At 45.2% G+C, this 16056-nt stretch overlaps 2 protein-coding genes across 2 annotated transcripts; one reads left to right on the top strand and one right to left on the bottom strand.

Annotated features, from left to right (window-relative positions):
• Positions 1-3004: 3004 nt before the first annotated feature.
• On the bottom strand, positions 3005-10663 carry LOC119274734 (putative disease resistance protein RGA1). The gene is made up of 4 exons (XM_037555451.1): positions 8481-10663; positions 8320-8387; positions 3260-8160; positions 3005-3178 (listed from the first exon to the last, which is right to left on the bottom strand). Exon 3 carries the CDS (start codon positions 8138-8140, stop codon positions 3266-3268), a length of 4875 nt encoding a protein of 1624 aa, XP_037411348.1. The 5' UTR covers positions 8141-8160; positions 8320-8387; positions 8481-10663; the 3' UTR covers positions 3005-3178; positions 3260-3265.
• Positions 10664-14849: 4186 nt separating this feature from the next.
• On the top strand, positions 14850-15668 carry LOC119280793. The gene is made up of 2 exons (XM_037561515.1): positions 14850-15317; positions 15414-15668. Exons 1-2 carry the CDS (start codon positions 14922-14924, stop codon positions 15555-15557), a joined length of 540 nt encoding a protein of 179 aa, XP_037417412.1. The 5' UTR covers positions 14850-14921; the 3' UTR covers positions 15558-15668.
• Positions 15669-16056: the final 388 nt, after the last annotated feature.

Raw genomic sequence — 16056 nt, 5'->3', positions numbered from 1 at the left:
ACAGATGACCAAGTCGATGATGCCACTGCTTGAAGGAACCAGTAACGGAGGCGGCTGAAGAGGAGGAACTGGTGATGGTGGTGGCAGCGGAAGGAACATGAAGCCAGTCCAACTCCCAAAGACCCTGAGAATCACGGCGGCGAGGGCCAGCCCCAACCAGAGTGTGCGTGCGACGGTCCTGGACAGAACAAGAGTCAACGTCAAGGATGACGCGACAACCAGAATCAGTAAGTTGACCAGCAGAAAACAGATTCATGGTAAGTCGAGGAACATGAGCAACATCAGGAACAGAATAAGGAGTGGTAAGATTGCCTCTACTAGCAACAGAAAGTGGAGTACCATTAGCAGTGAAGACATGAATAGGAGAATCCAGCGATCGAAGAGAGGACAAGGTGGAAGAATGAGAAGACATGTGAAAAGAAGCTCCAGAGTCCAGAACCCATGGGGATGTACCTGACTGTGTAGAGGGCGGTTGCTCAGTGCGGGAAGCATCAGTCACAGAACCAGCAGTACCCGTCGAGAAAGAACCTGAAGCCGTGAGCAGACGCTTAAGTCTCAGAATATCCTGCTCAGTCAAGGCAATGGCTGAAGCTGTCGAGGTAGATGACGAAGTCCCTGAAGATGATGATCGCGCCTTGCGCAGGTGTTTCCTCTTCGTGTAGCACTGGGACTCAATATGACCATCATTGTTGCAGTAATCGCAATGTGGACGGGGGCGACCTGAGCCTCCAGAAGGAGTGGGCAAGAGCGGCGGAGCACTCGAGCGAGAAGGGGTCGGTGCAGCAGGTGGCGTGGAAGAAGACCGAGTAGCGAGCACAGAGGGAACCTCCAGCAAATCAGCACCACGTAAGCGAGTCTCCTCAGCACGAATCTCAGAAAGTGCCTCCATGAGAGAAATACGGCCACGAGCAAACAACTGAGCACGCCGGGGCTCAAACTCCTTACGGAGCCGAGATAGGAACTCGTAGACGCGATGAAACTCCAAATTGGCCTGGACAGCCTGGCAACAAGGCAAGTACGACAACCAGCACTGCGGAGAGAATCAAGCTGGCATTAGATAGCAGAACTCTGTGCATAGAAGTAATCAACAGTAGAGTCACCCTGCTGAAGAGCATGCTCCTGACGGACCACAGAAAGGTACAAGGCATCACCAGAGGGCTGATAGCACTGACGAAGACGGGTCCACATCTCAAAGACAGTAGGAAGACCCAGAAACTCAGAAGCAAACTGAGGCAGAACACTAGCAGTGAGAACAGCTGCAACACGAGCATCATCATCAAGCCACTGGGTGTAAATAGACAGAGCACCATGATACGTCTGAAGGGCCTCCTCATAAGCCAAAACCCTCTCATCATAAGCACGATCAGCAGCTGCATCAGCAAGCTTAGCCGCATCCTTGGCGGCCTGATTAGCATCCGTAGGAAGAACCGATGGAGTCGGCGGAGTGGGGGCCACCGGAGGAACCGGACGTGGCGAACAGCAGACCTCGCCAGAAAGAACACCCCAGAGACGGATGCTACGCATGTGAATGCGCATGAAGCCAGTGAACTCGGTGTAGTTAGTACCATCAAAGATCACCGGACAGCGAGGGACAACAACATAGCCCGATGCAGCAGACATTTTTGTTTAGATCCGACGAGAGCACCAGTGACAGCAGACTACCAGCAGCGGAATCAGGCGCGAGCAGGGAGTAGCGACTTCAGGGCAGGAACGGGCGACTGGATCAGGCGAGCGCTGGCGACCAGATCAGGCGGGCACTGGCAAAGTGAGCGACTGGATCGAGCGACCGGAACCGGCGGGCACTGGCGGAACGAGCGACCGGACCGGATCGGGCGCTGGCTTCGAGCGGGAGCAGCTTCGAGCGGGAGCAGCATCGATCCAATCGGGAGATCGGGGCTTCTAGCGGGAGACTCCAGAAGATCGCTTCGATCCTGATCGGGAGATCGGGGCTTTCGAGCGGGAGTAAGATGAGCCAGACTCGATTGATCAGATCGGGAGACTCCGGGAGATCGAGGCCGGCGCCTTCGATCGGAGAGGAGAGACAGATCAATAGCACGAGTTGCAGCGTGCAAAAAATTGACCTAGCTCTAATACCATGTTAGGAATAAGCAACTTGTATTCCCATGAGGCCATAGGCCGATATATATACATATACAGGTGTGGAACATATGCAGGAAACCCCTTATACAACGGGATAAATACAAAGGGGTACATGACTTATATTATAACTCTAACATCCCCATGATCTGAATTGGCTCCATGCCTGAACTGCTACAGTATGCAGGTTGTTCTTGTGAAGATCCTACACCATTAAATTTCATTGACAACAGTCATGAGAAATGTACGCATACTTGGTATCAGTACAAAGTAGACTAAATTTGAAAACTGCAAACCTTATCAGTATGCTATGATGGTCTTTGATCCTTAAAACTGAACTTTCCAGGTACACCATCAAGTCTTCATGAGTTTTGGACAAAGTATAAACGCAGGTGGCTAAAAATCCCACCAAACAAACACTAAAACACCTGAACAACAAGCAAACAGAAACTATGAATGCAGGTGAATAGGCCTGCAGGTTACTAAATACCAACATAGCAGTGTACAAAAAAAATGATCACCTTGAAAGTCTCCTTTATTCAATCCTGATACTGTAGTGATATTTCGATTGCGACACCAAAAATAGGAAAGTAGACTACCACGTCTTGATTAATGACAATAAAACAAACTTAAATGCAAATACGAAGAAGCCTAAAAGATCGTACGTACACCTGCACAGAACCAAAACAAATGGTGATCACATGTTTCGTTAGAAACTACATCTAGGAAGAAAAGAAGAGACTTGCAGAAGGCATTGGCTGACAGTGATGTTGGTTTTCTCGACTTGTGGAAAGATCAGGTGTGTTGACAAATAAATCTTCACTATCGTTTGAGAAGAAAATGGAAATCTAATATAGCAGGAGCATAAGTGGATATATTTTTTTGCAGCAAGTAAGTGGAAGTGGATATAATTGATACGATACAGCAGGAGTCAAGTTCCCATTTAGTGTGCTTACCAGATTTATGTACAGGAAGGAATACGGCTGCCACAAGACCAAAGTGTGTACGTATGGAAAGGGAAGAGCTCTACAAGGCTGGGAGAATGTACAAGGGAACTCCAAGGCATTGCCCTGCACAGTTACTAGGAACAAAGAAGTGTTATTGAGCAGGATTGCAGGAAAAGGGCAAAGTGGAAAAACATAAGAAAATATGTTTGTGTTACCTTCGATCAGCGTATATCGATTTCTGGGATGATTCCCTCTAACCCCCTGCACTGCAGTGTTAGCTTCAGGCAGCTGTATTTGACATGTAGCTCTTGGAGTGAATCAGGGAGGCCATCCTTGGGCAACGATGAGATGGCTCGACAGAATTCGATTGATAATATCTTGAGGCTGGTAATGTTGCGCAGCCCTGCGGGGAGTTGTTGAAGGTCGTTGAAACCATGAAACTTAAGTAGCTGGAGGGAGGAGAGGAGCTGAAGGGCATCCTCCTGCTCCTTGCTGAAGCACTTCATCCCTTCAGACCCATCCCCATGAAGTTCCAGCTTGGTGAGGGAGGAAGAGAGGAAGCTGCAGATGGGTGCAGCAAGGAGTCCCGCTGCGTCATCAGTGCTGAGCTTCTGCAGTGTGGATGAAACAAGTTGTGTCTGCTGCTCTTCTTCTCCCTCGACACCCCCCAAAGACCGCCTAGGATTGGGATCCCAACCAGCAAAGAACATAGTGCTGCCAAAGACTCTTAATTCGTCGAGCTGGCCCCTGGTGGTAAGGAGAGAGCGCAAGCCCTGACATTTCAGATCTTTTCCGCAACCAATCAATTCCAATCTGGTAAGAAAGGAGAGGTTTGAGAGGGGCTCCAGTGTCCCCATGTCTTCCACACCCCAAAGCGCCACAAACTGCAGGGAGGAAGGGAAAAGGTGACGGGAAAACGAGAAGGCAGACAGAAACTTTGGGGAGAGCTGTATACTTAATCTCTGGAGAGATCTCAAGGCTTGGAACCATCCTCCTCCAGGAACAAGAGTTGGTGGGTTCATCAGGACCATCTCTGGGCAATCATAGATGACCAACTCCTGTAGTGAGTCAAAGAGATGAGCTGGGAAGAGCAGCACCCCATCATCCCCTTCCTCTGCTGCTGTTGTTATTTCATCTTCCTCCATCTTTGATGCTGCTGATGTTGTTATTTCATCTTCCTCATCATGTTCCTCTTCTGCTGTTGTTATTCCACATTCCTCCATTCCTTCATCTTCCTCACCCTCTTCCTCTTCTGATGAGGTCAATTCATCTTCCTCATCCTCTTTCTCTTCTGATGCCGTCAAATAATCTTCCTCATCCTCTTTCTCTTCTGATGCCGTCAAATAATCTTCCTCATCCTCTTTCTCTTCTGATGCCGTCAATTCATCTTCCTCATCCTCTTCCTCTTCTGATGACTTCAATTCATCTTCCTCATCCTCTTCCTCTCCCGATGCCGTCAATTCATCTTCCTCTTCCTCTTCCGCTTCCGCTTCTGATGTCGTCAATTCATCTTCCTCATCCTCTTCCTCTGTTGCTGCTGTTATTTCACCTCCTCCCATCTTTGATGCTTCTGATGTTGTTTGTTGCACATCCACCCCATTATCCTCTTCCTGTTCTGCTGCTGTTATTTCATCTTTCTCCATCACTGTTGTTTGTAGCAGCACTGGCTGTTTTATGTTGCCACAAAACTTTATTTCCAATTTGGAGAGCCTTGGGAGATGGGGGAGGAGCTCTGTCAATTCCTTCCCACTATTACCGTTTAAGCGCTCGATCTTGATATGCTCAACAGGGAGCTGCCATTCCACATCACCCTGGCCACCTAGTGGTCCAACCAGACCATCTGATTCTTCTACAAACAATGTCTTCAACGAGGTTAGCATCAGAAGGTGCTTCAATTCTAGAGGTGGGCACCTCTTGAGTGCTAGCTTCTCAAGGCCTGCCTCCTTATAAAAAACTAACACTTGATCTAAGCTATATAGATCACATTTTCCAAAAATTGCCAATTTTACTCCATCGGCTGATTTTGAGTATTGAAACCACTTTAGTAGCTTGACGCTTCTAATCGTGACAAGACGCAGACTTTCAATCCTTTCAACCCAGGAGATGGGAATCACTGACGAGAATTCTGGACAGTCCTGTATATCAACATGTTGTAGTTTGGGAAACCAATATGGGGAAACAATGTGGTTTGAAAAAGGCAACCCCAATAATCTCGGGCACTTTCTTATAGTCAACCGTTGCAAAAGAGGGAACATATGAGCATGTTCAGCTGGGAGAACCCATTTCTCAAAACTTGCTAGGCCAATGAGTTCAAGCTTTATTAGCATGCAAAAGCTTTTCTCTATAACAAACACCTTCGGTCTGGCAATATCCACCAACCTTAGTTCATGAAGATCCCACGCCTTCCCTAAAGAAGGGAAAATTTCCCAAGAAACACCATAAAGATAAAGAGATTGTAGACCTTCAACAGCAAACTCATCACCCAGCCATGTTGGACAAGAAGGGCCTCTGTGCCCTCTAATGCACAACACTTGGATATCTTCATGGGGTTGAAGGCTCTCAAGAACCAATGCTTCCATAACAGGCTCAACACTAGAGCGCCCACTATCCCAAACCAATGCTAACCTCTTCAAGTAGTTTTTCTCTATCAGTTTTGCTTCAGCTGCTTCTTCTATTGTATGTATTTTCTCAAGGTTGTAGATGCCAAGCTCCCTTAGCTTGGTCAAATGCTCTAGTTGACTTGGTTCAAATCCTTTACTTTCTTCATGGACTCGAAATACATTTAACTCTTCCAAGAGTTTAAATTTCCCCACATTACAAATATCAGAATGACGCTGATGAAAACGAATATGAATATGGCACAACTTTGCAAGGTTGCTCATGTCTTCAGGCAAATCACGACTCCCTTCCCATGACACAAGGTCTAGAATCCTTAAATGGTAGAATTTGGAGATGCTAATTGGTAAATGCATCTGTCTCACCCTTGTCCCTAGACATAGGCATCGTAGGTGGACAAGTCCTGAAAAGTTATGTAACATGGACTGCACAGGATACATCATGTTGGGCAAATAAAGAACACGAAGAGCGTTTGCTTCCCCAAAGAAATCACCAAATATCTCAGCAAAACTTTCATCCATTTTTCCAAATAACATCAGTGTATGCAAATGTTCAACCTTCAATCTTGTCTTTATTTCTTCCAATTCACTCCTTAACTTTTCACTGGACACTGCATCATATTTCACTAAGTCCTCTGTGCTTATAGACAAGTGACGGATTGATGGCTGAACTTCTACTGATCCATCATTAGGGAGATGTAAACTAAGACAATCATGTGATGCAACCTTCAATGCCAAATCATGCAGTAGGTCATGCATAACATAACGCGGACCAGCAGAAGTTTCCTCTTCTCTAAAAAATCCATGGATGACTAAAGCATTTAGATTGCTCAAACCTATATCTTCACATGTTTGGTTTTGACCACCAGGTATCAAAATATCTAGTCCGATCCACAGATTGATGAGCTCACGGCTTCTGAAATGGTAATCTTCAGGAAACAATGCAGAATAGAAAAAACATTGTTGCAGATGGAAAGGGAGAAAGTCATAGCTAAGCTTCAAGGCAGGCATAATTCCATTGCCATCGGTCTGCTTCTCCCATTCTTTGCTTTTTAGGACCCTTTTCCAATGACACAAACTAAGATCTTTACTCAATAATCTACCAACGGTCTTTGCTGCAAGAGGGGATCCCTTTAGTTTTTCCATTATCTTATCTCCAGTCTCAAGCAAAAAATGTTTATCCTTTCCACATTGCTCACTGCCAAAGACAAATGCAAGGAATAACTTCCTAAACTCTTTAGATTCTAAACCACCCAGTTCTATTGACTCGGCAGTTGTTTTAACATTCTGTGCTATTGATTGAAACCGAGTTGTGATTAGAATGATACAACCCTTTTCTTGTGATTGATTGAGTGTTGACAATAATTTCCCCCAGTCATCCCCATTACTAATCCGCCATATATCGTCCAAGACAAGTAAGAACCTTTTAGATTTTAATCTCTCTTCAATCAACTCTTCTGTTGTACTGCACTTTTTTTCACTTCTAACTTGAGGGGTAGATCTTTTAATCTGTTCTAGCACCTTGTCCAGATTGAAATCGAGGGACACAAATATCCAAATCATGACTGGAAAATGATCCTGCACTTGTTGGTTGTCATATATGTGTTGTATCAGAGTTGTCTTCCCCACTCCCCCTGGACCAACAACCGGAAGCACAGTTAGCCCCTTGCCACAGTACTGACCATTGGTGATATCATGTATGGTGCTATTCATGACACGGTCCCTCCCGTACAATTTTGGCTCATCAATTCGACCTTTGGTGATGGGACGGCTCTGGGCTATATTTGAGACAGTTCTAAGGCTACAACCCTGCAAAATCTTGTTAATCTCATTACGCATAAGCTGCAGTTTCCCTACAGTATCCTTCATCCTTTGAGAGAAATCAACCCTATTAAACTCAAGTTTTGGTGTTTCTTGCCCATTGCCATGATCGTCATCATCACCATGAACATGTGAATGTGGGGAAAATGTGCAAGGTAGGAGTTTACCGAGCTTGGGCATGCATCCCCTGACCACCTGATTGGCATCTTGCGCTGAGGAGGAATCGTCGTGTGAGCTCTGTCGGCGCTTAGAACGCTGCCAAGGGCAACAGTTGACCAGTTTGCCAACAGCTTTGGCGGTGTGCCGAGCATTGAGGGCGAGGTTGTGCACGCCACCTTCGCCGTGCTGGTCGGCAGCATCGTGTGTGCCATGGAGCTCATCGTGGATGCGAAAGTAGTCCAGCTCATCCAACAAGTCTTCAGCATTCTGCGCTGAGTCCTGCAGCTTCTGCAGCAGCATCTCCATTGCCGGGCCTCCAAGCTCCTTGTAGGCAGCTTGCTCAAGCGTGGCCTTCACGAGCAGCAACTCCGTGCTGAGGGCATCGACGTTGGGACCAAAGTTCTTGGTGGCTGCCCAAGCCCCTAGCATGCCATTGGCAACGGGGGCTAGTGCCTTGCCCACCACCCATTGCGCCGCACGGAGCGCCGCGTACATTCCCATCAGATGCAAGGATGTACGACCTGCATCAATCCAGAAACCAAAGGAAATCCAATTATTGGTACATACATGCATGCATTGATTTGCCGTCACTAATAAAAAGTAAGAAATCCTGGAAAAGATAGTAGTACTGACTGTACAGGCTAGCTGCAAATTAAAGGAGAGGTGTAGGTACTACGTACGCTGACTCGCGCGCACGAGGTACTGGTCTGCCGGTGATGGGGGCCGACTGACAGGGAGGCCTAGCTAGCTGCAAAAGGATATAGCGATCAGGACTACAGGAACCTTACATATGCACAAGAGACAGAGAGAGAGAGAGAGAGAGAGAGATCTGACTTAGTACCTGGTGATCTGCGGCAGCAGTGCGGTGCGGCTGGTCCAGATCCGGGAGCTGCCGTCGCCGTGGCGACGGGGGAGAGGGCGAGGCGATGAGGGAGAGGACGAGGCGACGGGGGGAGGCAGGGAGAAGAGAGCAAGCGGCGGAGAGCGGCAGTGAGAAAGAGAGAGTGAGTTAGTGAGTGTTTAGCACTCGGACAGATCTGATCTAGTACTAATTAACTAGTATTACTGGACAAGCTGCACTTGTCACACGCACTTAATAAGATATACGAGGGGCTGTCATCCGCAAGTACAAAAAACCTACTCCCTCTCCTTCTAGTCTACTGGCTTCTGCGTATTTTGAGATTCAAAAATCAGTTTGGCCAACAGAATTTGTATCCGGCACACAAAAAAACATGCCATCAAATTTGTATTTGAATGAAGTTTCCAGTGCTATAATCATTACGACATACGATTCGCAAAATATGAAAATGTCATCTGAACTATTGATGAGTTAAGCCAAGGCTTTGGTAAGCAATTGCTCTGTCAACATGTGTACTCCCTCCGTCCGGAAATACTTGTCGGAGAAATGCATAAAAATAAATGTATCTAGAACTAAAATACATCTAGATACATCCATTCCTTCGACGAGTATTTCCGGACGGAGGGAGTAGTACTTAGTAAAAGCTGCAAGTTATTTGGCGATATGTAGACGTTGGCGCATATAATAAAGAGAGTTGTGTATGGTATGCGCATCTCAAGAACAGCTGCTTACTTTACTTACCACGATATGATGTCTCTCAATCTGTATTGATGATCAGCAGGTACAAGTCATCAACTAAACTAATCGCTGCCCAAGCAAAGCATGCATCCAAGAGTAAAAACAAGACTAGGCTGCGGGTCTCGCGTCACTCAGTGGTGTTGCGGTCTTCAAGGCGCTGGCTGGCACAAGGACAAGCCATGTGAATGAGCTTGGTAAGCGAGTGTTAATTAATCAGTGATTAAACAAAGCCAACGTGGTACATTTGCTTTGCTTGCAGAGCACAAGTGTGAGGTGAAAGAACTAAGCAGCTGCACAAAGCCAAAAGTAGTTCTTCAGTAGTAATAATCAGGCTACTTGCTCCACTTGTCACACAGATTCAAAAAATGGAGAGCTACAAATAAACTAGTACTACCTCTGTAAAGAAATATAAGAGGGTTTAGGTCACTATTTTAGTGTTGTAAACGCTCTTATATTTCTTTACGGAGGGAGTAATAACCAATACTAAAAGCTACTCCTGTCGTTCCAGAATATACTCTGTCTGTACGTATTGGGGAGAGGCTCGGTGGTCTTCTTAAGAGGAATACATTCGACCTGTGCAGCAATGCCTGGAGTTGATACGAGAGAGGGCGGGATCAAGAGAGACCAGGATCGCAATTGGTTTGGCTGCTTGACAAGCAAGCAAATGACCCCTCCTTCAGCATCGAGGTCTTTTACTGTTATACTAGTGCTAGTGAACTGAAGGAGCCTCAGTTGTGGTGCTCCTGAAGGAGTGATCAAGTTCAGGTCCGACGGGCGAGTAATCTGCTCGAGCCAAAGATAGCATTGCTCCCACCGGATGTGATCAACCAAACTAATCGCATCCCATCCCGTGAAGCAAATCCAAGGGTAAAGACAAGGCTAGGCTGCGGGTCTGGCGCTGGTGACGTTGCGGCCTTCAAGGCGCTGGTCGGCACAAGGACATGGACATGCCATGTGAATGAGCTTGGTAAGCTGAGCGTTACAAAGCTAGGCTCGGGTTGATCATATACTTGAATTGGCTCTCACAAGGCTCAAGCTCTCCTCTTGATGTATGGCGGCCATTACTTACTTAATTTCTGGGGACACGCCGATCGAGGGAGAAAGACAGACAATAGGATGAAAGAGACAGCTGCAATTCCAGAGAAGCAAACAAGCGTGCGTGCACGCGGTCGGCAACTGAGTCTGAGTGGTTGGTTGGTGACCATGGTAATCAATCGAGCTAGCTAGGTAGGTCGCAGCGGTGGAATGAACCTGGTGCTGGTGGGAATAAACGCAAGCACCTGCAGGGCGCGGGCAGAACGGACGAGAGCTGACCTGCTGAGTGGCGCTTGCTTCCAGTTCCAGTTCCAGTTCCAGCGGACGGAGGAGAGGGCGCCGGGGGCGACCATGCCGTTCAGGTAGCTGAGCAGCTGGACTGGAAGACGAGCGTCTCCTCGCCGTCGCCGCCGTCTGAGGTCGGGAGCAGAGCAGAGGAGGAAGGAATGGTGGTGGGTGGGTTCGGGTTGGTCGACAGTGGGCCGCTGCGGTGCTGTCACTGGGTATCCTCAGAACTCAAAAAAAAAAAACCAGAAAACAAAATAAAAAGAACTCTAAAAAGGATATTTAAAAACGGAGGGAGTAGATAACACCTCGCGCATTGTCGGCGAAACTAGTATACCAAGTTGTGAAAACTCACTATGTGTATATAACACCCCACGCAGACGGATAGAGTGTTGGGTTTATGGGTCAGTGTTGGAGATATCCTTAGATCATTTCTAACGGATCCAATAAAAAACCCCGAACTGTATAATAACCGTCGTTTCAACGTACTACAAGGCAAAAAAAGGCCCATATCATATGACCGAAAAAGTTCTCATCCCATAAGTTACTCCCGCTAGTATAATAACCTCCGACGGATTCGACCCCGGCTCGCCGCCGCCGTCCGTGCTAGCGGACATTGGCCATAAGCAGCTGATGTCGCATCTAAACTACTACTGTTGTTGCATCCAAGCTGCTGCCCCTGCGGCCGCTGCGTGAGTTGTCATCGCTGGCAGCTGCTGTCGTGCGAGCTCATGGGCCATCTTATTGTTGATTCTGCTACTGTCTAATAGTTTAATAAAGTTTTTGTTTGAAAAAATAAACTATCAAGCTAGCTAAAGCTAACTGAACGAGGTTTTCAGACCATTTATTTGTCATTTACATCCCTGACAAGAAATGGTGGATTGCATCGATGGTGGGCCACTCAGGTGTTGTAACTGTATTGGAGGGCAGATGATGTACAAACGATGTCTGACCGCCCCCGGCCCCCATGTTTTTTTTTCTGTACGTCGTTGTAGTATTTAGTAGGGCAAAAGTCTAAAAAAAACCTTGATTTTGTTCTTCAAGTCTGAATCAAACCCTGAATTGAGAATCCCTGGAATTGTCACCTTGTCTTTGTTAATCCCGGTTTATCCCAGCCCATTAGTGCTAATAGATGGTTTGGGCGTCGGGATTGCTGGCGTGGCTGGGATTAGGGGTTAATTGGACGCCATGATGGACGGACTATGGGCCCTACTGTCCTCATAAACCCCACCACGAACCTGCTCCTTCCCCTGTTTCTCTCCTTGGACGTCACCCGTTCCTTCCCCAGCTTGCAGCGGCAATGGCGTACATGCATTGATTGATCACGGGGACGACAAGACGATCACGGCGGATGGAAAAATCTCTGGTAATCCCCTTCCATCTTCTATTCGTCTTCTCGTCCTTGTTTTTTTCACCAATGATTGTCTCTGGTTAGGGTTTGTAGGCGCAGAAAAATCTGGTTTTTAGGGCATTTACTTTGTGCAGAAACAATAGATTTTTCTTACATCTAGTTCGGAGTACTTGTATCACTCGTTGATTTTATCAAAAAATCTGTGGCAATGCAGGTTCCTCATGTCATCATGGATCCTTGCGACAAACTACATGTGCGGTTTCATTTTGGTGGCCAATTTGTTCGAATTGGGCCTACTTTAGACTATGTTGGTGGAGATGAAGCAAGTTCAGAGATTGAAAGGGATAGATTGTCTTTGCCAGAGATCAAAGGCTTTCTTGGTGATCACATACCAGTGAAAGAAAGTATGAAGATTCACTTCCTGATGCCTGGTAAAAAACTAGTGGATGGCCTATTATTTTTGAGTGATGATGCTGGTTGTATGAAGATGTCTGAATATATAACTGATGGAGGAGTGGCTGAGGTCTATGTGGAGTATTTTGGGGAGCAAGATGATCAGAGTGCAAGTGACAGTGGTAGTGATTTTGAAAATGAGATGGACAATGATTTAGAAGGAGAGACTGATGTAGAACCAGATGCACTCATAACTGCAGACGATGATGTGCAAATAATTAGTGTGGATCCATCATCATTGACCGCAATAGAAAATGTGCTCGAACCAAATGAGAGTGTTGTTATTACCCAGGTGATTAGCAGCCCTACAAATCACAATTTCTGTAGGAAACAGAGGACTGAAAGTTCACAAGTTCAGATATTGAGTTCCCAATTTCAGATACAAAGTTCTCAGGTTTAGATATATAGCTCTCAGGTCATTAATCCAGTAATAGATAGTGGTAATGCAGCAGCTCAACAAACACAAGAACATGACAATGATGACAATGGCTCTGCAGTTTCAGACAGTGAGGAGGATGATAGTGATTATGTGGCAGGAAGTGATGACAGTGGACTGGAAGAGGAATATGTGGAACTAAGGGAACAAGCAAAGGCTTTTAAGAAGAGAATTAGAGACTCAAAGAGATGGGCTCAGAGAAATCCATCTGGTGTTGTTCCAATAGATCTAGTGGCAAATGTGGAAGAAGTGGTAGGAGAAGACCACTTTGACTCAGATGATGAAGATTACTCCAATGATGAGGAAAGTGATCATGAAGGAGAATTTGTTAGGAGGAAAACTAAGTTCCCTAGGTACAACCCTAAGGTAGATATTCCACTATTCTGCTTGGGAATGGTTTTCAGGAGCAAGGAACAGATGAGGAAGGCACTAATAAAATATGGACTTCTGACATTTAGAAGTATAAACTTCATGAAGTCAGAAGAAGGGAGGATCAGGGCTAAGTGTGGATGGCCTGGATGTCCGTGGACTATATATGGTGCTTATAGTAGCAGGTGTTCTAGATTTCAGGTGATCACATATGAAGATCAAAATGAGTGTGCACCTAACAGAGACAATCACCTTGTCACAGCAAAAGTTATTGCTAGGAGATATGAGCACATCTTAAGAGCCAATCCGACATGGAAAATTGATAGCATTAAAGCCACGGTTCTGAAAGATTTCTTTGCGGATGTTTCAACATCAAAGTGCAAGCCTGCTAAGAAGATAGTGTCAGAGAAGCTACTTGCCGGACTGAAAGATGAGTACACCAAGGTGTTCGACTACCAGCTTGAACTACTTAGGAGCAATCCTGGGAGCACAATCCTTGTTGGCTTGAACCCTGAGTACATGGATCAAAATATTTTCCAAAGCTTCTATGTATGCTTCAATGCTATGAAAAAGGGTTTTAAAGCTTGCAGAAGAGTTATTGGGCTTGATGGCTGTTTTTTCAAAGGAGCATGTCAAGGTGAGCTTCTATGTGCTATTGGTAGAGATGTTAATAATCAAATGTATCCAGTAGCTTGGGCAGTAGTGGAGAAAGAAACTAGTGAATCTTGGGAGTGGTTTGTTGGCCTTTTGATAAAGGACTTGGATATTAATGATCAAGGTGAAGGATGGGTGTTCATATCAGATCAACAGAAGGTATGTTGTCCACATAGTTGTCCATATTGGCTTTTTGTTAATTATTTACTTGTTAGTGATATCCTATTAATTACTAGTTTGTTTAGGTTCATGCTATGTTGGTTAGGTTCACTCGTCTTGTCGAAGCATGACGTACTCACTTTTATGGTAGGTTGCTTAGGTTCACTCTCCTTGATGAAGCGTGACCTACTCACTTTTATGGTAGGTTGCTTAGGTTCACTCGCCTTGTAGAAGCGTGACCGACTCACTTTTATGCTAGGTACACTTTTTTAGGCTAGGTTAATTTGTCCCATCTACATTTGTCCTATGTACCTATTGTAATATATTTTTTGCAACTTCAATGTAGGGCCTTATCAATGCAATGCAAAACTACGTACCAAAGGCACAACATAGAATGTGTGCTAGACACATCTATGCTAACTGGAAAAAAAAGTTTAGAGAGCATGCTCTGCAAAAGAAATTTTGGGCAATTGCCAAGGCTGCAAATAGAGAAGATTTCATGTATAGGAAGGCCAAGTTAGCTCAAGATACACCTGAAGGTGCAAGGGACATAATGAGGACAGAGCCTAAGCATTGGGCAAGATCATTTTTTCCTGTTGGGTCCCTTTGTGACTCAGTCGATAACAATCTATGTGAGTCCTTTAACAATGCTATAGTTGAGGCCAGATTCTATCCTATCATCTCTATGCTAGAGAAGATTAGACACAAGATGACACTTAGAGTCCAAGAAAATAGGAGCAAAAGTGAAAAGTGGACATCTAGTGATATATGCCCAAACATTTTCAAGAAGCTTAAGGTGGCCATCAAAATGACTCAGTTCTGTGATGTGCTCTGGAATGGCAAGGAAGGGTTTGAGGTGAAACATGTCAGTGGTAGAGGAAGGAGCTATACAGTGAACTTGGACAAATGGACTTGCTCTTGTGGTTACTTTCAGCTAGCAGGGATGCCTTGTTGCCATGCCATCAGTGCCATATACAAGAGTGGAAGAAACATAGCTGACTTCATTCACAAATGCTATTCAGTTGAGCAATTTAAGAAGATATATGAGCACTGCTTGGAGCCAGTAGAAGGACAAGAGAGATGGCCTATCTCTGACAAACCTAGACCACAAGCACCTGGGTATGTGAGTATGCCAGGTAGGCCTAGGAATAATGACAGGAAGAGGGAAGAGGGAGAAGCACCAAAAGGAAAGAAAATGTCAAAGCATGGCACTAAAATTACTTGCAGCATGTGTGGCCACAAGGGGCACAACAAGACAGGTTGCCACAAGAATCCTGAAAAGGGGAAGAAGAAGAATGCCTTCCTGAAGAAAACAGGCAGGAAAATGAAGTCATCTGAGGTAAATACAAGTTCACTCTCTTGTTTCAAATAGTTTTTCTTTTTCTTAATCACTTGTGCATTCACATGCTTATGTACTCTCATATTTTTTTAACAGCAAGCAAACACTGATGCTCAAATCAGATCAAGCCAGCTAGCTAAAAGCATAGGAGAAGTTCAAGCACAAGCAGGATCAAATGGTGGGAAGAGGAAGGCTACCAAAAAACAGAATGTGCAATCCAAGAAAAAATCAAAGATGTGATATGATGGAGTAGTGATTTTCTGTTAGCATATTACTGAATTGCTATGTCCTTTTGTTCCTTATGTCACTCTGGTCATCTAGTACCTATTGTGTGATGAACTTATGCAAAAATACGGAACTAAACTGCTGTACTAGTGATTTTCTCACTCTGGACTAGTGATTTTACTAGATATGTCACTCTGGTTATGTCCTTTTGCTGGTTATGTCACTCTGTTAGCATATTAATAAATTACTTGTTATTTTGGTTTACTCAAACTGTGTTTGTGTAAGCTGAAATGTCATATATGTTGTTGAGAACATGTGATATGTTCTCACAAATTTACCTACTGTTTATGTGATATGTTACCAGAAATTTAGCACATAGTAGCACTTCCTGTTGTTTTCTCAAGTTGCAGTCTAACAAAATGAACCATCAATTACCACATAAATAGCAACATGGAATATCATTACATCATCCAACCATTACATCATTCAGCCATTACAAGATTTTGGCATTACA

The sequence above is a fragment of the Triticum dicoccoides genome, chromosome 3B (assembly GCF_002162155.2).
Source record: "Triticum dicoccoides isolate Atlit2015 ecotype Zavitan chromosome 3B, WEW_v2.0, whole genome shotgun sequence".
NCBI classification, from domain to species: Eukaryota; Viridiplantae; Streptophyta; class Magnoliopsida; order Poales; family Poaceae; genus Triticum; species Triticum dicoccoides.
Note: the sequence above shows the minus strand (reverse complement) of the source record. Positions and strands in the feature narration are given on the sequence as shown.